At 41.1% G+C, this 20,871-nt stretch overlaps 2 protein-coding genes across 3 annotated transcripts in view; both read right to left on the bottom strand.

Annotated features, from left to right (window-relative positions):
* Window positions 1-665: 665 nt before the first annotated feature.
* LOC121588172 (transmembrane protein 179) lies at window positions 666-2,244 on the bottom strand. The gene is made up of 5 exons (XM_041905832.1): window positions 2,160-2,244; window positions 1,834-2,066; window positions 1,608-1,751; window positions 1,362-1,523; window positions 666-1,301 (listed from the first exon to the last, which is right to left on the bottom strand). The coding sequence occupies exons 2-5, from the start codon at window positions 1,941-1,943 to the stop codon at window positions 1,034-1,036; spliced, it is 684 nt and encodes a 227-aa protein (XP_041761766.1). The 5' UTR covers window positions 1,944-2,066; window positions 2,160-2,244; the 3' UTR covers window positions 666-1,033.
* Window positions 2,245-9,011: 6,767 nt separating this feature from the next.
* LOC121590748 (diacylglycerol kinase theta) overlaps window positions 9,012-20,871 on the bottom strand; it is a 30,452-nt gene continuing 18,592 nt past the window's right edge. The window contains exon 17 of one of the 2 annotated variants that reach the window (XM_041910682.1): window positions 9,012-17,434. In XM_041910682.1, the coding sequence (XP_041766616.1) occupies window positions 17,288-17,434 (147 nt within the window). In that variant the 3' untranslated portion in view covers window positions 9,012-17,287. Of the gene's footprint in view, window positions 17,435-17,590; window positions 20,595-20,871 lie in introns of those variants that run through there. The other variant, XM_041910683.1, reaches the window with a different exon arrangement.

Raw genomic sequence — 20,871 nt, 5'->3', positions numbered from 1 at the left:
TTGGCAGCTTGCGCAATGAGCCAATATTTGCTATTGACCTTTATGATGTTATGTTCTTTTTTATTTCTATTTATAATGTTAGCTAATATTGTTTTAATCATACTTAAACTGAATGAACGACCGATGGTGATGATTTATAAATGTCGAAAATCTAATTCACGATGCTCTAGCAAATAGTGCGCTCTTGATAAAAACTAACTGTCAGTCTATTGAGCTGCAACAGAAAATCAGCAACAATTACTTTTTTTTATTCTAGCTTATTTTTATAGAGACTTTGAGGACTAGCTCATTTGCCTCTTTAGCAACAATTACACAACCATAGATGTATTATTTATTGGAAGAGAATATCAATTTTGCAATAATTTCGTTTATTTGTGTCAATACATTTTTAACAGTTTTGTTGAATGAATGGATATGTCTTTTTACTTAAAAAAAAACTTCAAAATTAGTACCAAATGCTTGATGCAAGCTTTATCTGAATCCCATATACGTTTAGCTTGTCAGTAAGACGTGGCTATGCAATTAGAGGACGCTCTGGGATTTGTGTCTTTCTTATCATCTCATTCTTTGTCGCAGGCAATTTGAATGACTCATAACGAGCTTCCGGGCTGCGTGTGGTACTAATTTTAAACAAGCTTATCTGCTATCGTTCAATGAAATTCATAAAGCAAAAGCCAAATAATTTCAATACACTGCTACTATTGAGCGGTTCGTGATTATGTATATTTCTTTCTATTTTATTCACGTGTGTTCACCTTATTTCGAGAATGTAACATTAGTTCAATGGAATTTTGTTTTGCGCTAAACCGACTTTCGTAAATGTGAGATAACGGTATACTTATACAAATCGAGTAGAATGTTAAAAATAAAGCCTTGTACACCAAATATAAGGTTAGTAATGTAAGGAAACAATATCTCAATGGATGTGCTTTTCAGCTACTAATTTTCATTACATTCCATTCACCTAGACAGCCTGAGGCTTGCCGGTACACGTTGCGTCCTACAAGCCTATCAAGTATTGCATGATTAGTTATCACTGAGCTCCTGACGGCAGTTCGGATGTGGTATTGCGATAGACTTCCTCGTTTACCAAACGCTGCCGCTCGATGTACATCGATACGCGGATGTTCCGCACCTGGTGGTTGTTGATCAGTTTTAACAGCGAAAAAACGGACAAACCTACCCAGGTCGCAAACGATGCCCAGGCGCCAAACTGTGCCGTGCCCATTTCGATGTAGAATCCGGACGTTTGGATGTTGAGCTCCACGTTCGTTATGTTCTGCCCATCCGCGATTTCACATCTGTAACGAAGAAAGCATAACAATGATACATATGTAACCTCATCAGCGTTCGAAACTTACGATGGGAAACGTGCGGTCATCTCTCCACACCAGGCCATGAAACCAAGCGTTATGATGATAGCGGCGATAAGGGTCATTGTGCAGAGAGAAATGCTAAATACTACGTCGAAAAATAACCCCAGAAAGGAGCTCTCAAGTTCACGGTATGCCAACAGAGCCATCCTATAGTGGTAGATAAAATAGACCATTTAGAAAAAGTGCGGTCTAAAGCAATACAGATTATTGGCAGATTCGAAGCACACATACCTATAGATTTGAACACCGGCAATGATGAACAAGCAGACACCGACGATGATGGGATAGTTGCAGTAAGCCTCCGAGGCCCACCTTACATCGAATAGACCATCCTTTTCCTGCCAGGTGCCAGTGGTAAACAGTAAACAGTGACCACTGCAAGGAAGAAAAAAATTCATTATGCGATGTCTACGTGCGCTCATTGTTCATGATGTACAATAGTACTACTTCCACTTACTCGAACGATCGAACATGTATAGCGAGCGGAATAAAGATGCACATCGACAGAATAAATGCAAAGACATGGCCCGCAATTTGGCTCAGTATTAATACATTAGCTAGGGCCATTTTATGTATGGCGCATCAGCTACGCAGCCGGTGGCAAAATAGTTGCAAAGAACTTGTAAACTCTTCTCCTTCGTCTTCTTCTCCACGGTGGGACAATGTATCAAGGAGTCGTACGTTCCGAATCTAGAGGAAAAGTCCAAGAGGAAGTTAAACATTACTCAAACAAGTAATGAAACGATTGCCAAAACATTTTTTAATAGTAGCAGCTCAATTTACCTTTGTTTTCTTTGAACTTCTAATGCTAACTTTTTTGTAAACAATGGTGTTGTGACAATCATGATCAGCCCCGTTTTACAAAAAGAGGGGTTTTAACTGTCAAAAGCTGCTGCCTCTCGCTTATTTATCATACCCGTTCTTTTCCTGCATATTGCGCTCATTTGGGGTACAGCTTTTATGTCCCGCTTTCTCACTTCGCTTCAAACGTCTTTCTCACTATCGTCGATCGTCAATATACCATTCGTTGTGTAGGTGACGATATACGCGCACGGACGTCCTTATGTACCGAGGTGTGTATGTTCTCACTCTTTGTGTCGTGCTGTATCTTTCGCGCGTATGGACGGGGCATAAAATCGTAAACAAATTGTCAAAGCCGTAACCCATCTCTGAGGTGAGATATTTTGTTTGGATAAATTTGGATGTTTGTTTCATTTTGAATCATGTCTTCAAACCATTTAAAAAAAAGCCGCTGATCATCCCAAGTGCCACAAATCCACTAAACGACCACTAAACGGATTCTAAACGACTCAAGCTCTCAATCTAAACGTGTTGTGGGCAGCCGTGCCGACCCCTGGACATGCCGTGGTAGTTGTGCTACCACTGGACAATGTCCAGGGGACGACAGTGTGTCACTGTCACTACGTACACTAAGCGCGGGCCGCTTAGTGTGTGTGGAGCGCTCGGACAAGCAAGTGTTGCGAGCAGCCGGTCGAGCAGGGCTCCCGGCAGGGCACGGTACGGCTGGCGCGCGGCCGAATATTTTAGTGTGTATTGTGCTTGTGACTTTATATTTATTATGTGTACTGTTATATCAGTGTTTTTAATAAAGTACCTGATGCAAGCCAAAGACACAACAAAACGGAATATAGAAAGACTTCGTTTAGCAGATGGCAAACGACTCATGCATTCTAAAAATAGCAAAAAGCTGGTGGCACCATCTGTTGGTGAGATACCCAACCACCAGTGGAGCTTCCTCGCTTGGAGAGCTTTCTCATTTCCTCTGTACTCTGTATGGTTTCGCATTGAAGTTATGCATTGCTAGAACTAGAACCACCGACAAACCGACGTGACACTGGTGTTACAAAAGTGTCCCACAGGAAAGTACTGTCATTTACCAGTGAGGCGATCACTTCTGTCAAAGTAATCTCTGTTCACTGCTGCTTCGATGTAAACAACTTTTCTAAATACAAATTGCAAAGGAAGTGTGAGGCAAGATTTTGTGAGAATTATTGGACAAAACACCCAGGAAAATCATTTTATAAGTTTCCAAATCAATGCAAAGATGTGAGAAGTACATAAAACAATACGCATTGGAATTAGCGAAGAAAAACAAAAAGCGGATTTAGCAGTTTCTTCTCTGTGTCAGTGTAGTAAGCGAATCATTATAGAGATGGCGCTAGTGTTTAACTTATTTTCATTTGAAATAAGGAGACAACTTTTGAAGCTCATTTTGTTCGAAGTGTCACGTCGGTTTGTCGGTGCTAGAACGGCGATACGATTGTTTAAATATTACACTCCAATGTATACCAACAGCACTGAAGCAAGTGAGATTTGAATAGTGGTCGTTGGTGTTGATACCTTCGTATCTGACCACACTATCATTTTTTTTTTATTTTTGCTTGGAATGCTAAGAAGGCTGTGAAGTTTATCGAAACTTACTTACTTATCCGGCGCTACAACCGCTTTGCGGTCATGGCCTGTCTCAGGAGTGTCCTAAACCGCTCACGGTCTCGCGCCTTCGTCTGCCAGTCCGTTATCCCGGCCTTAATGGCGGACGCCTCCACACCATCTTTACGGGCTTAAAAGACTTTACGGGCAGGGTCGTCCTTTTCCATGCGTACAACATGGCCAGCCCACCGGAGCCTGGCGAGCTTGATACGCTGCACGACAGTGAGGTCGCCGTACAATTTGGAATAGCTCGTCATTATAGCGGCTCCTCTATTGTCCTTCCACACATACGGGGCCAAGTATCCTTCTGAGCATCTTCCTCTCGAACGCGGCTAAGAGGGTTTTGTCAGATTTGGACAGTGTCCATGTCTCAGAGGCGTATGTGAGTACCGGAACTATATAGGTACTATATAGTCCCAGCTTCGTCCGTCGCGACAGGTTCTTTGAGGTGAACTGCTTTTTCAGGCTGTAGAATGACAGGTTGGCAGCCAGCATCCTTGCGCGCAACTCAGCTTCCATGCTGTTGTCGTTGCTGACCTTTGACCCCAGATAGGTGAATTCTGGGACGACTTCAAAAGTGCGTTCACCTATCTGTACATCACGCCTACGTAGATTCGGATTATTTATTGGTAGGTCCGCTGATGTTGCCACCATCAGTTTGGTCTTTGCCTCGTTTATCTGCAATCCGAGGTTCTCTGCCGCCTGCTCGATCCCTTGGTAGGCTTCTGCTACATAGGAGAGCCGCAGACCAATGATGTCTATATCATCAGCTAACCTGGGTTGACTTATAGAAGATGGTTCCCGTAGTCTCCACCCTCGAGTCGCGGATGGCCCTCTCTAACGCCAGGTTGAATAGGAGACAGGCAAGCCCGTCCCCCTGGCGCAGACCCTTGGTGGTAGCAAAAGGCCCTGAGAGTTTTCCATCCACCCTCACCTGGCAAGTGACGTTGATCATAGTCATTCTAACTAGCCTTATCAGTTTGGCCGGGATTCCAAAAGAGCTCATAACGTTATACAGTTTTACCCTGGCTATGCTATCATATGCGGCTTTGAAATCAATAAAGAGATGGTATGTGTTGTGTCTGTATTCAGCCATCTTCTCCAAGACCTGCCGCATGGTGAAGATCTGATCAGTGGTTGATTTTTCGTTTCGAAATCCTCTTTGATAGTTTCCGACTATCTCTTCGACGTGCGGAACAAGGCGATCCTGAAGGACCAGGGAGAATATTTTATAGGCGGTATTCCACACCGTAATACCCCTGTAGTTGTTGCAGTCGGTGGAGCGGTGAACTCGTTTCTCTTCGCGTCTGAGCCGTGAATATTCCTCTGCGCATGCCCGCGTTCTATGCCGTTGCTGCATTGCTCGGTATGCAGTATTCTTACGTTCGGTCACTTGTCTGCATTCATCGTCGAACCAGCCTTAGAGAGTCCGTGTTCAGCCGAGGCTGCGTGTTTTCTCCGCCCCCATTGGCGCGGGGGCGGGCGATTCTACAATGTATCGTATCGTATCGTATCGTTATCGAAACACATTGCAAAAAAAAAAAAATACAGCGATATAATTATAATTTATAATACGCCATTTATTGAGCAAACCAGTGAAACAATGAAGATTTCGTTTTTTTCTTCTATGGGGACTTGATTTTTCCAGTCATTTAAGCTTAATCTGTGGCGCTTGGGTGATATCAATTAACTAGTTTAGTGCCTTACCCGGTCTGGTGGTACATTCGTCAACTTGTACGACTTAATAACATGCCCGTCATAGCTTCAAGCCCCGAATGGAACGTGCCCCCATACGCAGGACTGATGGTATGGTAAGCTAATCCTGCTATGGTAATAAGTAAGTCACTGAAAGCCGAGCCCACTAGTGGTACAGGCAGGCCTTAACTGACAACGGTTGTTGTGCCAAAGAAGAGGAAGAAGTTTAGTGCCTAATACCTACCACTCCATCCACAATTACGCAACAATGGCTGAAAACCGCAAAAAATCGACTCACGCGGTGTTTTGTGTATTTACGGGGTTTATCTGTATTTTATTATCACCACGTAAGAGAACAGGATGGTGATTGTGTCGAACCGATCGCTTCGGTGTAGATCAAAAGAGAGAGCTTCGTTACCACATTGCCACTACTTATAAAGCCTAACTGAGTGCCTCTCGCGGGCACTCCCTAGCTTCGGGTTTGCTATAAACTAAAGCATGCGTTACACTACACTAACCTTAACATGTAGATCCCATAACAGCGGAAATTCGAGATACTCCTATGAGGTTCTGCGCGTAGTATCGTTGCTCTGGAGGAGTTTCTGGCTAAGGCACATGCATTATCCTTTTCCTCCTCACGCTATCCTCGAACAAGCCCTAAGCGTTTGTATTCTTCGCTCATACATAAATCTTGTTGCGAGGATTCTGGACAAGGATTGGAAACATGTATAACGCTCGAAGCGTTCAAGAGCTCGCAAACTGCAGTAATTTGGTGACCGGGGAAGCGTTTGCGAGCTTGTCAATTGCAGTAATTTGGCTAAAGGGTGTGAAAATTCGGATTTATCGAAAATAATTATAAAAAAAAAACAATAACAAAATTAGTATAATAAACAATCGCTACCATCCAAAGTCGGTACGCTCTAAAACTGTGCTTGTGAGGTCACCATCAACATTTATACCCAAGCAAGACAAACAAAAATAATATGTTTCGCAACTGGCACATATATTTTTAGTTCATTGCGAATTTGATGTCGTGTAAACGAAATATTTTTTTCGGCCCCGTATGTGTGAAAGAACAATGGAGGAGCCGTTATAACAACGAGCTATACGATACGCTTCCCCCACACACGCCTGACTATTCTGCTATGAGTAATTCATAAGTCACTAATAGCCAAGCTCACTAGAAGTAAGCCGACCGCCAACGATTGATCGTTAAACGTCAAACAAGAAGTTCCGTTCCAAATTGTTTAATCTTTTTTCTCTCTTAAGCGCAGGAGCAACGGCCGTGCTGTAGGTGAATGGTAATGGCAATATATTTGTTGCACCATATACCAAGTAACATACGTGTGATATCTCAGCGGATATTCCTAACGCAATGTACTGAACACGGTAAATCCTGTACACACAACTTTTATTGGTTGCGACTTAACTCCTTCGCGTTTTTCATCAGACTGACCCACTCCACTCGGTCACAAAATAAATTTCATAATTCCCTCTCTTCTCTCACTCTCTCCTTATCTCTTCATTCCCTCTCTGTTCCCCCTTAGCGTGGTCCGGCGAACAGCAGCAACTCGCTTGTCTCGCTTCTCTGGTCCGTCCGACCACACAAGCCGCCCGCTTGCATTCTACGGTGGGTTTCGCGGAATTCTGGCCGGTGTCGATGAGATCGAACAACAATTGCGGGTGCCGCCGTTCCAGACAATTGTCGCCAAAACAGATGCCACTCGGACAGCCTTCCGTTCGCTCCTCACCCCGCACCTCTCTCTCTCCTTCCTCAGCCCGCCAGTCTCGCCCGTTCCTTAGACCGCGCATCTCGCTCGTTCCATCGAAATGGAAGAATACGGTAATACAGAGGAACGCCGTTTATCCGGGCTCTTCTGGACTCGATCTCGTCCTAGTACTCGAATAATACGGATAATGGATCAAATTCTTAAAAAAAAATTGTCATGAAAATGATCACTGATACAGGGGTTTCCAAGTCGAATGTAAACGTTGTTTTTCATCGCATGCAAGATGTTAATCCACATGAATCAGACATTTCATTATCATCATCATAATTTTTAATTTATTCAGCATGATTTTCAACACGACTCAAGCAGGATCGAGTTTGACAGTTCTTTGTTATGTGTTGAAAATCATGTGTTTTTTCTTTATAAATTTTCTTTTTGAATTCAATACACCATTTGACAGCTGTTGAACACAATCTTGGATGTGGTGAATAATTATGTGCACATTCGAAAGTTAAGAACAAGGCGCCTCCATCTGATACAAAAAAGTGTACGGGCGTCCCCTGAGTTACGACCCTCCCGAGTTACGACGATTCGCAGATACGACGGTTTTGATTTTGAAAGTGGTCATTGAGAAGAATTTGATGTATTTTTTAAATTTCTTGCTGATAAACGTTACATACACATATACAAAGATTCCCCAACTACCCGTTCTTAAATATTTGTATCGGCCTTTCGAGTTAAATTAATACATTATCGAACATTGTTTCAAATAAAATAAACTATATCATAGATATCGAGTCTTCAACTTAGGTAATAAACTTTATATTCACAGATATTCGACTTGCGACTATTTCGACTTTCGCCTTCCTTTGGGGCATTTTTTCGGTCCCAAATAAAGCCGTATCTCTGGGATATCCTGTAATATGATCGTTCGCGCGTCTGGCACAGCGGTTTTCAATGATGTTTAGAGAAGCTCATCGTTTTGCCAACATAGGTTGGACTGAAGTAGAAACTTTTCACAGCAAACTTTATTCACGTAATTGAGCGTCTAGACAATTGTGGAAATCTGTAAAAGACTTCCCTTACTATCACTTCCCATAATGTGTAAAATGATCCCCTCCAACGCGTAGGACTGCCAGTTTTTGTAAGAGTTCACCAACAAGTCGCAGAACGCCAAGGCCATTAGAGGTTCAGACAGGCCTAGCCCGAGAAGTACTGTCGCGTCAAATACGAAGAGCCATGAAAATGCAGTGATATGTGTATCCAAACATTGGGAAATAAAACAAGTCGTTTCAATTTTACTGATTTGTGTATATTTTAATTATACATATATGTATATATATATATATTTTGTTGTTCTTGCTATTGACAAATTATGTTTAACCTATTTATAATCACATATATTTATATATATATATATACTTTATATAATTCACTTCTTTATAATAATTATTAAATAGTTAATAGTATTTTTTTCTGTTTTCCTCTTTTGCAGTAACCGATTCATGTGTAACCGTTTTTTTATCCTCTGTTTCATTTGTGTTATTCTTTTTTAATGGCTTTGCTATTATTAATATTATCATTATTATTATTATTATTTTTGTTCTTTTTCATCCTTTGTTTGTTTGTTTTGTTTTGTTTCCTTTGTTATTTTCCATTCTCTGCCCCATGTATCGTTTGGTTTTCATATACTCCTTATGCATGTATTTTCACTGTTTTGCTACCGGAGGTATTGTTTCTCGATCGCTCTATTCTTTTGCTCTCGTGATTTATGTATGTTTGTTTGTTTCTTTTTCTTTTCAACCTTGTTTACTTGTTTTAGCCAACAGTTTTTAATTCTCGACGTATTTGTGCTCGAACTCTTTTTCCATTGGTACCGGCGTAACTGTTGTTGGCGTTGAAACATCGCCAACGGTACTGTTTTATGTACCTTTTTCAAGGGTTTGCATGTTCGGTTTGAAGATTTGGTTGGTTAGATGGTTGGTTGGTTTGTTTGTTTTTTCTTTCGTGTGCTTTATTCTCTTGCTTTTACTACGCTCCCTAGAGGAGTTGTACACTGCGCGTCAAACGGTTGTGTGTTTGTTTTCTGCCTGTTTACTTTGCTAAACTCCCTTGTATAGTACGCATGAATGAGTGATGCTCGGTGCTGTAAGTATGTTCAATAGCTGCTGTACCCATGTTAACGCCCTATGTTGCTACGGTTGATCGAGGCTTAAAGGATGATCGTCCTCCAGCAGCCGCACTGGTTTATCAGGCGAGCAGTGGCGTCGGTGTACTTGAATGATGCTGTTTTTATTATTTATGTGTGTAATTCACTTTTGATTTTTCTTGTTTCTGTCCTGGTTACGGCTTCTATTATGATTCGTTATGCAATTACGGAGAGGTGGGTGTAGGGACCGTTGGTTTTTATTTCGTTTGCAAAGTATATAAACATTCTTCAGTAGTCATTTGGTCAGTTTGTGCGTTAGGGTCAAGCTAATTGGTTGACCGTTGTCGTGGTGTACTGTGCGGTCTCTGATCGTTAGATTTTATGTTTAATCCGCGTGAGATTTGTTGTGCTCATTCGTGCACAATCGCTTCACAATGATCTACTGCGCATTAGTATCGCATCAGCATCAGCCATAGCGGTCAAACAAGTGATCATAAAGTGAACCCACACTGTGATGCATGATACGCGATACGGTCATCGTGATACGATCCTGACAAAGCCCTGGCAGACAGACCATCAAACACATTTGTGCGAGTTTGACCCAAGCAGCGCAGCCCCTTCTAGGCTCACTAAAACAAGCCGAGCTTCACTTCACGCCTGTTAAACATTGTGCATTTGGTTTAGTATTGTTACTTCATTCTAGTCTTTCGTACTAGCAGCCGATGGAAGTGAATGTCATAGCATTTGCCGTATTCGCCATATTTACATGAGAACTTGGCACGTGTACGACTGGAAAACTTTGCCCTAACTTGCAGTCTGTGTTTTTTCTATGCTCTCTTTTTGTAATGAGTTACTCTGTTTCTACCGTTTTACACTTTTATCTTTCCATGTTCTTTGAATTATGTGTGAGTGTTTGTGTATGTTTTTGCTTCTTTCTTTCCGTTTTTCTTCTTTGATGTTTTTTTTCATATTCAGTTATAGTATGTTATCTTTTTTGTGTTTTTGATGATTTTATTTGTTTTTTTTTGTTCAAGATTTTCGTGATTATCTGCTTACTCTCGTTTCGACACTACATCAACTCTATCTTGAGATTTTTTTTTGTTTATTTTAACTTTTTCATTAGAAGGATATACTGCAATATATTATGGTCAGTTTATTTCCTCATTGTTTTTCACTCATCTTGCCTAGACTGACTTGTATTCTTATGCCCGCCAAAGTGCCTCTAGGCACGTTTTGTTTTCTTCTATTTTTCATTCTCGTATTTTATTCACCGTTTTTTGCTTATTACATGTTAATTATAGTAATAATAATTGTTTGCATTACTATTATCATTACATACCAACTAGACCATTATGTTGTAGTTCCCTTGTGTGTGTTTGTTTTTTTTTGTTTATTTATACGTTTACTTTACTTCTCTGCACACCCATGCACCACGGTTTTAGGTAACGTGAACGAATAAAAACTAAGACAATTAAAAACAGAGAAAATACTTGAACGTTTCGTTTTTTTCTAATCCCCTTTCATTCAAACATGCCAATGATAGTGCACTCTTGCCGAATTAGCTTTGCATTGTCCGGTGAAGAAACGACAACCATCATCGGCATTGCGAGCGAAATGTATGAGTGACGAACTGAGCACAACTTTGTAACTGAACGTTTTCTCTAACGAACTGAGCATATACCTTAACTACCGATAATATACACCGAAAAACGAATCCCGGAAGACGATAACGTACGTGGTGTGGTTTCCACAACCGTGTGTGTGAAACGGCATGAACGAACGAAAGCTACCTATGGAGTGTAACCAGTGCGTCTGGGGAGCACGGTACCATCATGCGTGTGGTGTAATGTCACCATCGAGAAATTGGTATGTGTTAGTAACTCTCAGCAACTTCCACTAAATTCAAACACGCTCCCGCTGGTTAACGATCTACCACTTGGCACTTTTCCGTTCCTACCAAAGGAAGGCGAACGGAAGCTGACAGTGTGTTTGCCTTTTGCTCTTCGTGACGATCATTCGGCGGCAATATTAAGCAGGCACGGTACCAAATGAAAATGCGGTGAAAATATCCGCTGGGCGGATGCGCTCTTGCAGACACTAAAGTCCACAGAACACGTGCTCACAAAGCATGCAGACGCTAAATTCGCCTCTCCGACTATGAATAAAATGTTGGAAATGTGTGTAGCGTGTATGCTCACCACCAATAGAAGAGAGTGATACAATTGCAATGCAAAACTGATAGAGTGTGAAGAGTTAATTGAAGGTACAATCGAACAGATTGTTCGTTATGGTGGATAAGTTTTGGGTAGAGACTGCGGTTGCCACCGTGTAGAGTCGGTCAGCGAAGAGAAAATAAGAAAACAAACTCACAGAAAAGGACCAAAATAGTTTCGGGAAACGTAGTCTGCTTTCAATTCACACCGTGCGGATGAACGCACTGTGTTTGACCGGAAGTTGGTTGTTGCTTACGCGTTAGTAACACTGAGCCCCTACCCTTTTCTCGATGGTGAGAAAGATGGGAAATTGGATTGGGACAAATGGGATGAGAGGGATATACAGGCAAGAGAGGGAGGGAGAAAGAGAGAAAAAGCCGATGTCCGGAACAGTCATTCCTTTCCGGTAAGGAATAACGCCAACATCAGCCCGAGAAGAGCCCGGTGAACCTGCCAGAGACGCGACAGAATTGGAAACGTTCGTAAAGCATCGCTGCCTCGAACATCGAACCCAACTAGAATCATCTCTTTTCGTTCGCGAGCTTAAGCTACTGTTTAGATGTAAACGTAGAGTTAACTTTTGAAAAGAAAATCGAACCCGTAACCCGAAGGTCTACTACGGAACTAAACATTAAACGCGCAATTTCTTTTCTTTGTTTTTCGTTTAACGCTTTGAAACTCAAAACTTGCGCGTCCTCCTTTCCTTTCCAAATACTGACTTGGTTGGATGGAAAGGGTTTTTGCTGGCGGCACTGTTTACCTCCCGGCGATGGAGATGAACCAAAACGAAGCGACGAATGTGCTCCGGTAATTCCAGATTTCGCTTGCCATTGCGCAGGGCTTGAAGCTTCGCAATGATCCTGATGGTTGAAAGTCCAGTTACAGTTTATGATCATCATCACACCCGCACACATTCACATACATCCAGTAATTCACACCAAACACATGCAAAGGTAGAAGTAGAAGAGCATTCACGCATCGCACACACTCATTCCAGATCATAAACGGAGCCCAATCGAGTTCCAATCACCGGGGATCGCGAAACCGAATTTGCCTGCGGGGTTGGCATTGCGGGAAATGTGCCCCTGGTTACCGTGTAGCACATTGGTCTTCATTTTGTGTTTGCAAGAGGCTAATGCCGCCCTGTTTTGCGTTATTCTTCTAGGTACACTCATACATTTGCTCCTGTTGTGCTGCTGTTGGTAGGGATACGTTGGGTGTCTTCTGCTAGTGCTTCCACACTGCCCAAACCAACAGTGTGATCTCGTAGAACGGCCTCCATTTCTAGCTGGTGGATCAGCCTTTTCTGACTAGCGGGTTGTTCTGCCAAAATAGGCGTTTGTGGTGTTTTTTTGTTTGTTGTTTTTTTGGAAGCTTCTAAGCTTTACCATTTCAACGAGTAATGAAGCAGATGGCATACGCACGTCGGTGGCAGTTTACGGTAAACAATTTAGGTAGCCATCTGGCGGATGTGTGCTGGAGTAGCTGGGAAAACTCTTAGATAGCGGAGCTGCTGGTATCAGCTTCATTTCGTTCCCCACTAATGCTAATCCTTCCTCGCAACACAACATCAGTAATGGCTTATCCTATTCAGTACTCAACGTGTCACCCAACGTGTCTCGTTGTATTATTTTTAGTTTTCCGTTTTTAACAATAAATCGCCCTGATAAATCGCCCTGATCTATAACCGAAGGCGTTTGGAGCATGCTCCCCCCACAAGAGGACAGACTTTTCCTATACATGAAATGTGAAGGATTGGAGTCTCCTCTAACTGGGTGGGAATTTGCCCTGTGCGATCGTTTCGAGTTAGTTCTTGAAATTTGTGCTAGTGAAAGTATGTGTTTCACTCCTCGAAATACAACCCTGGCGTATAGAATGCCTCAAATTCTCAGATGTAAACTAAGAAAATGGATTTTACATTGCCATTCGTGTAAAGTGTTTCTTTGTTATATGTGTGTGTGTTGTGCGATGAACAAAATACATGTGTTTCACTGTACGTGTTTTGTGTGATGAGATTTTGTATAACTATTTAAGCTGGTAAAATACCATACGTAACGTAATTTCTGTAATTACATTTTACAATTATAAAGACATTGTTGCTTGCTAGCAGCTCCATGACGCCATGTGCGTGCTGTTTACTGTCTAAATGTCTATTCGCCTGTCTGTCTGTTTCTCTGTGTGTCTGTCTGTCGGTCAGTTTAGTTTTGTGGCCATATGGCATTAAGAGATTAAATATGTTTGCGTACAACCAAAGAACCAAGACAGTTTAAACCCGTACCCATCGCAACATTGCAAAGAACTGATGATGGGCACGGTAGTATCAGTAAAGATACATGGGTCAATGATTTTTTTTAGCCAAAAAGACCCTTATGGTTTCCAATCAAAATGAGTTTTCTTAAGCATCCTTTCCAGCACGTTGCCGTCGTTAAAAGAGGCCAACAGAACTGGCCCGTCTAATGGCACCATGAATAAATTTGTAAACTCAAACGGCTGTACACAATTACAGTGAAAGATTAGACTGTGTCTATGAACCACAGGAAACCACAACTCATGCTTTTATGCACCGAGACTGGTGCATTTTACTTTGCTGGCATTGACCATTCACCGACGCCCACTATCGTTACTACCCGTCTACCTGTATACATAGTAATGTATAGCTGCTCCTGCCTTTAACTCTATATATGCTCTGGTGCACTATTTAGTTAGTGGCACTGGCCTACCAGCCATGCTACCGGCTTTCCCTGTTGTGCAGAATGCTCTGCTGTTCTTGTTTGTTTTTTGTTTTATACCAAATCCAGTCGCTTGATAGAACCCTCAAGCGTTGTGCTTACGATTGTTGTTTTGACGTAAGAAAAAAAAGAACAGAATGAAAATACAAAAAAACGTACAACAATCTGGCCCCCCAATCTGGGCCACCTAAATTCGTATTAACGTTTAGAGTAATGTTACTTCCATTTACTAGCCTTGACTTCTAATTCGCTCTATATAGGTTGGTTTCTATGCTCCACGCGCCATACTGGCCGACAGGTTGCTTTAAACGGAAAACGGGAATTACAGTAGTGTAAGCAATGATTCTTCTTTTTTTGTTTTTGCTCCAACATAAACCAGTTAAACGTATTATTTAACCGGAACTGTGTGGCACATAATTGAAGTGCAGTGTAATAAAAATGTAGTTGCGTTCATGACATTCCAACAACGCGTCACAGAATGCGCGTTTTCAGGTAAGCGACTGTTAAGTGCGTTTGTGAAATATCCCTTTTTCGAGCAAAATCTCAAAAATAAACCCAGATAAAGAAATGCAAAACAAAACCAATCTCCACCAAAGCGAGTAAGGATTCGTCACTTGTGAAGGATTGCATCGGTTACCGCCCTATATGGGATACGTGTCTAAACCTACATTCAGATACAATCGTTTCTATTGCAATCTAATCTTACCGCTTGCAAACATCTGCACTGCCTAGCACCCGCACCTAGGCTCAGTAGCAGTGCTTGCCACCTTGCTTGCCTTGTCAAGCCGATAAAGAGCCATTAATTTAACGTTCTTGCAACGTTTCATGCGCCCGGTCTGCTATCCGTTAGTGGTGTGTTTGCCAATGATGCCATTGTTGGTTGTAAAAATGTTTGCTTTGTTTGTTTTGTTTCTTCGTGCAGTACCGTATCGTTGTGTGCTGTTTGGTTGGTCTTTGGTGTGTGTGTGTGTGTGTGTGTGTGAGTGTGTGTGTGTGAGTGTGTGTGTGTGTGTGTGTGTACTTATATATGTGTATGTGTGTTTGTGTGTGTGTATGTGTGCTGCTGCTCCTACTGCAATGGTATTTGTTCTCCATTTGGAATTTTGGTTTGATTAGTGTCTATGTGATGAGTGCTACCATGTGTCACGCATGCATTGTGATGCATCTATCCTTTGCACTGTATGTACTAACTTCCAATTCACTATTTCGTTTGCCGATGGTAACCTACTACTATTCTGCTCTACCACGTTTTTATTTCCTTTCCATCTTACCCACTTTCAGTGTCGTTACATGCTCCATTGCAGTTGCTTGCAATTGCTCTACTATTGTGTTTGCTGTTGTGGTTTATTTTACCTTCGGTCTGTTCTGTTTACTACCTTTGTTTGCTGCTGTTACGTTTATGCTATTTTGTTTTTATTTGAATGGAATTACTTCCTCTTGCACTTTCTCATACGAATGTAGGTTGCAGTTGTAAATATTGCAGTGTTTTTTTTACTATTTGCGCCTGTAAGTTTTCACTGATTCTGTACCCTGAAGTGCGTAAGAGAAGCCCTTCGTTTGGTAGGGGGTTAGTTCGGTAGGGTTCTTCCAGTGTACCTCCATCTACTTAAAGTTTTACCCGCGCACACACACACACTTTCTAATTTCACGTGAATTATCTACTACACGTACACGCACAGACACATACATATACATAGAGTTTGTTTAGTTATCGCGATTCATGTTAGTTTGTGTGTGTGGGTGTGTGTGTGTGTTTTTTTTACAAATGTTTGCCATTTTTTCTCTTTTGGGCTTTGTTTTTCCAGCACACTACTGCTAAAGGCTCTTGCAGGAGAGGTGGCTGCTCTCTTTACGGTTCTGCTACAGTTCCTACGATATTGTATACAGTTTTAGTTGTATATTCGCTGGTGTGTGCAAGTTTCATTCGCTTTCTATATGGGTTGCGCTATTGGTTGGGTGTGACGGTGATTGTTGTTGTTTGTTTCTTACTCATATCTTAGCTACGGTTTGGATGGGAGAGCGGGAGTTTCTTTCCTGCTTATCAAATCGACCGCCTGACTTGACACTTGCGTTGGATGTGTGTGTGTATGTTTACGAGAAAGTGTTTCATTCCTATGATCTTATTTGCCGCTATATTATTTTTCCATTAAAGAACTATGCATACGTTTTACCTCTTTTGCCGTCGTTCAGACATCACAAAGTCGTATCCTTATACAACACACACACACATACACACACACACACACTCACACACACACACACACACACATTTACAGATACTCACGCAAACACACGCACAGAGTAGGATATATTTTGTCACAAAGGTGGCTCTTTTTGACCAACTTATACATTCACAGTTACAATAGTTCAGTTTTTCATAAAGTTCTTCGTCACAATCACAATTATCTTGCCGGAAAATGGAGAAAGATAATGTTTTAACTGCCCACTGCATGGTATAGAAATAGTAAGGTAGCAGGTAGGTAGTGTTATGAAATTTAATATTGCCATTAACCGACAACTTCGAAATTTACTGACAATTGGAAAATAAAAAAAAATAGTTCGTTTTAATTCACGGATTTAAAAAAATCTTCAAACCCTCATAGTTAATAAAGACCATCATGTAGACAACGAAGCGTTTGCACCGGTCACCATTGTGGCCAATATGGCCAGAACATATCAGTTCCGGAGTGTGTGTGTGTGTGTGTGTTTGTGTGAGTGAAGATCGATATCTGTAAGGCGATAAGGTGTGGTAATATCTGTGTGACATATCGGGCTCGGTAGCTGCCTGTTGGTGGTTTGGCAGCTTTTGCAGTAGAATAGGTGAAATATGTTTCATCCCTGCCCTATCCACGGCTCTTTCCTTGCGTAGCTTTCCTTGCCTTCCCCGCACGCAAACACCCGCAAACGACGAAGCACGTTAAATTAATCGCTCGTTATACCATATTCAAAAATCTGTATTATTGGAGTCGACCTCGTCGGGCTCCTGGGGTGCCGCCAGTGTCATCTGGATTCCCGATGGGCCCATCACCTGCATCGTGGGTTCGGTGTTGCGTCGTTTCATTTTTCCTTTCATTTTCTTCAACATTGTTGCCTGTGCACACGAGATACGTTTTTTCGTGTTGCGTTTTGTGCGCACACATATACACGCGCGAGCACATTATGCCGCCGTCGCCGCCGTCCGGTCCATGAGATAGAGAGATAAATTTGTTTCGGGGTTTATTTTAGTGTTCAACCGTTTCATTAGTTGTGTTGATGTTATTGCAGTTTTTTGTTGTTGGTTTGTTTGTTTGCCGTATGTATGGAGTGTATCGGGGTAGTGATAGAATTTAGCAACAGATTGTATAACCGTGGACGGTTTGAGGTTCAGCATCGTTTCATGTTCCGAAGAAATTGTTTTTGTTGTTGTTGTTGTTGTGTGTGTAACCAAAATTTAAAGCAAATATATGCATGAACGCAAAGGTGGTTCATTTGTTGTTTGTTGCGGTTGATTTGTTTGATGAATGTTAGCGAACGTGATGGAATGCGCATTCCGGCATGTTACAGATTGTTTTTGTAACAAATTGTCATTGCCGACATAAAACAGTGATTGGTAACGTTCAATAAGGTTAGATTTGTTTGTTTGACATCCACGTTTGAATAAAAAAAAGAAAGAAGAAAGAAGAATTGAGAACCAGTTTTAGCATCGTATTTGATCGTGGTAAGGTATATATGCGACATGTTTAATTTGAGAGCAAGAAAAGAAGGATAAAAATAGTTTAAAAAATGTATTATGTTTATTAGCAAACTACATCATAGAAAGTAAAGATAATATATACCACGGAACAATACTATTGATGACGTGGGTATTGTCGATAGAAATAAGGCTAAGAAATAAAAAGACAAATTACTCAGTATGTAAAAACTGAACAAGAGCAAAACAAATGCAATAAACTGCGCACCACGAACAATGTTGCTGAAATGTTATGAATATTAGCGAAATAATAATAATAATAATAAAAACAAGTTACGTCTCGATTATGGAACCCTTCATAACCAACAAAACTATTCTAAAGCAGTTACAAATCAGAAAAAGAAGTAATTTCTAATCAAATAGATGTACATAACGTTTAAACTATAAAGTGACATGAGATAACCATAGGAAAAACTCGTTATGAAACGGTTAGCTAATAGTAAAATAATATTGCCTATAACTGTCCAAGATGAGCTTGTATGTAGGCTAGCTGACAGGAGAACAAACGTGTTTACGTAAAATATGCTCATAAAAGAGATGTGTAAGATATAATAGGCGAATATTGTACTTCCTACAAAACCGTAACAAGACAATAGAGGCAAGAAGAAATGTATATAGAAAGAACAAGGCACAGATAAAGTGAACTATCAAACAGTAGCAATATCCTGATGCGGATAGCATGAGCAATCATTGATAAGTAAAAGGAATAGAGAAATAAATGCTTTAAGAAAGGAAAAGAAAAATGGAGAACAAACAAATGTAGCATCAGTCGGAGTCCAGAATCCAAATCGAGAGAGTGTGATTTAAACTTCATCATACGAGCGGCACGATACATGGTGGTGTGATAAAATGCTATGCTGTTAGATTTTAAGAGAAGTTAGATTTTAAACCAAACTAAAAACTAACTGTCAATTGATAATAACAATTCAACTATAAAAATAATAACTGTGAGGTGTCGATGTAATCTTACATTCAAAAACATGAAATTCGTCGGAACAGGGATCGATGCAAATATGGGTCAGGATGATGCGAAGGTGATACGTTCGATTTCTATCAATACTTCAGAAAGTGTGTATTATAGCCTGGTTTGCGCCTAAATGTGTAGATGTTTTGGTGACAAGTACGGTGTGTTGGTGTCCTTTCATAACAATCAATTGGAACAGGGTTTGCATTTCTTCTCTACTGTGTATCAGCTGGTAAGTGTTCGGTATGGGGTATGGTCAATATGGTCGGAAATGGCAATACTTCTCACTACGTGTGGCGTGCGTCAATAGATCAATCGATTAGTATACATATCAAGTCATTCGATATACACGTACCATAAAGTGCAGTTTAACGTGACGGAGAGAAAGAGAGAGAAAAAGTAAGACAGAGGAAATGAACGGTAGAGTAATTTGGGATCACTGTAAGAAGTGAGAGCTGGAGGCGTTGGGTGGTATTTGGTAGCTGAAGTAGTTGCTGTTGACAATTGGGCATTTACACGCGTATAACGTGGTGCTTTACAGTTTGAATGTTCCTATTTGTATTCTTTAAAAAAATCTTTGATTTTTTCCTGTGTGAGAGCGAATCGATTGTTAGCGTTCGGCTAGGGTTATGATAAAGGTGGCAACTTTAGAAGTACAATTAAGAATGGGACGATTAGGATAGACTTAAATCTTGTATATTCCTATGTAATACTATCCTCTATAATCTCACCGAACAACGGAAAGAACAATTCATTGGAAGGCATTTGTAGTATGTGAGTGTATTTTGAATACAAATTTATAGTGTAATGCTTACCTCCTGGAGAAGGAGGAGGAGGAGGAGGAGGAAGAAGAGAAGGATGAGTAGGAGGAGCAAGAGGTGGAGGAGGATTAGCTAGGGTGCTGTTGGAAATACGAAATGTTTTGCGCCTTTTTATCATCACTAACTCATCCTGCATGTAACTAGTAACGATTCTTTAGCAGAAAATAACTTATGCTAACCGACTGTAATCTGCGATCTTATACGCATGATCAATACACAATAGAATAAGCGAATATATGTATATTTATAGAGTAGAAACGCATTTCACGTACGATTTAAAGTATGAAAAAAAAAAGCGTTAACGTTAGGGGCATTATTTTTTCCTCAAAAACTTAACGAGTGCATGTTAAGCTCAAACCACCATATTCCGCTGTTTAGCAAATATGACTGTGTATACTATGGGTTGTGTTTCTTAAGTTATCGTTGCCGCATTACACGTTTGCCGGACTATGGTACGCGCCACTGTTTGTTTAACGCTTCGTTTGCAATGGTTGCAATTGAATTTTGCTGGTTGGTTTGTCGGTTGGTTGGTTTGTATGTTTGTATGGTGATTTCATAGAAAACAGGAAAATAGAAAGCTAGGACCGGACGGACGGGTACTCTAGGTTCCGCTCAGGGCATCTTTATCACGATCTCCATTTTCTGGAGCTCCCCCTTGCGAGAATCCCGCAACGGCCGGTGAGATATGCGGTTCTGTTAGCCTCCGTTTGCTCTTAATTTTCTTCAGCATCGTTGCCTAATAGAAAGTTAATAGCATTTATAAGGTTGGATCAGTATTTAGGTCGGAAATGGGATCTAATGCTTGGAACAAACAAATAATAGAATAGCACTCGTTTTACTTTCTATGGTTTGTGTTAATGTTACATTCATGACACGTACACACACACACACCCACACACACACACACACACACACACACACACACACACACACACACACACACACACACACACACACACGCGCGCGCGCACACACATACACACGATCAGACAGCCACGCAAACCACACACAGT

The sequence above is a fragment of the Anopheles merus genome, chromosome 2R, assembly GCF_017562075.2.
Source record: "Anopheles merus strain MAF chromosome 2R, AmerM5.1, whole genome shotgun sequence".
Lineage (NCBI taxonomy): Eukaryota > Metazoa > Arthropoda > Insecta > Diptera > Culicidae > Anopheles > Anopheles merus.
Note: the sequence above shows the minus strand (reverse complement) of the source record. Positions and strands in the feature narration are given on the sequence as shown.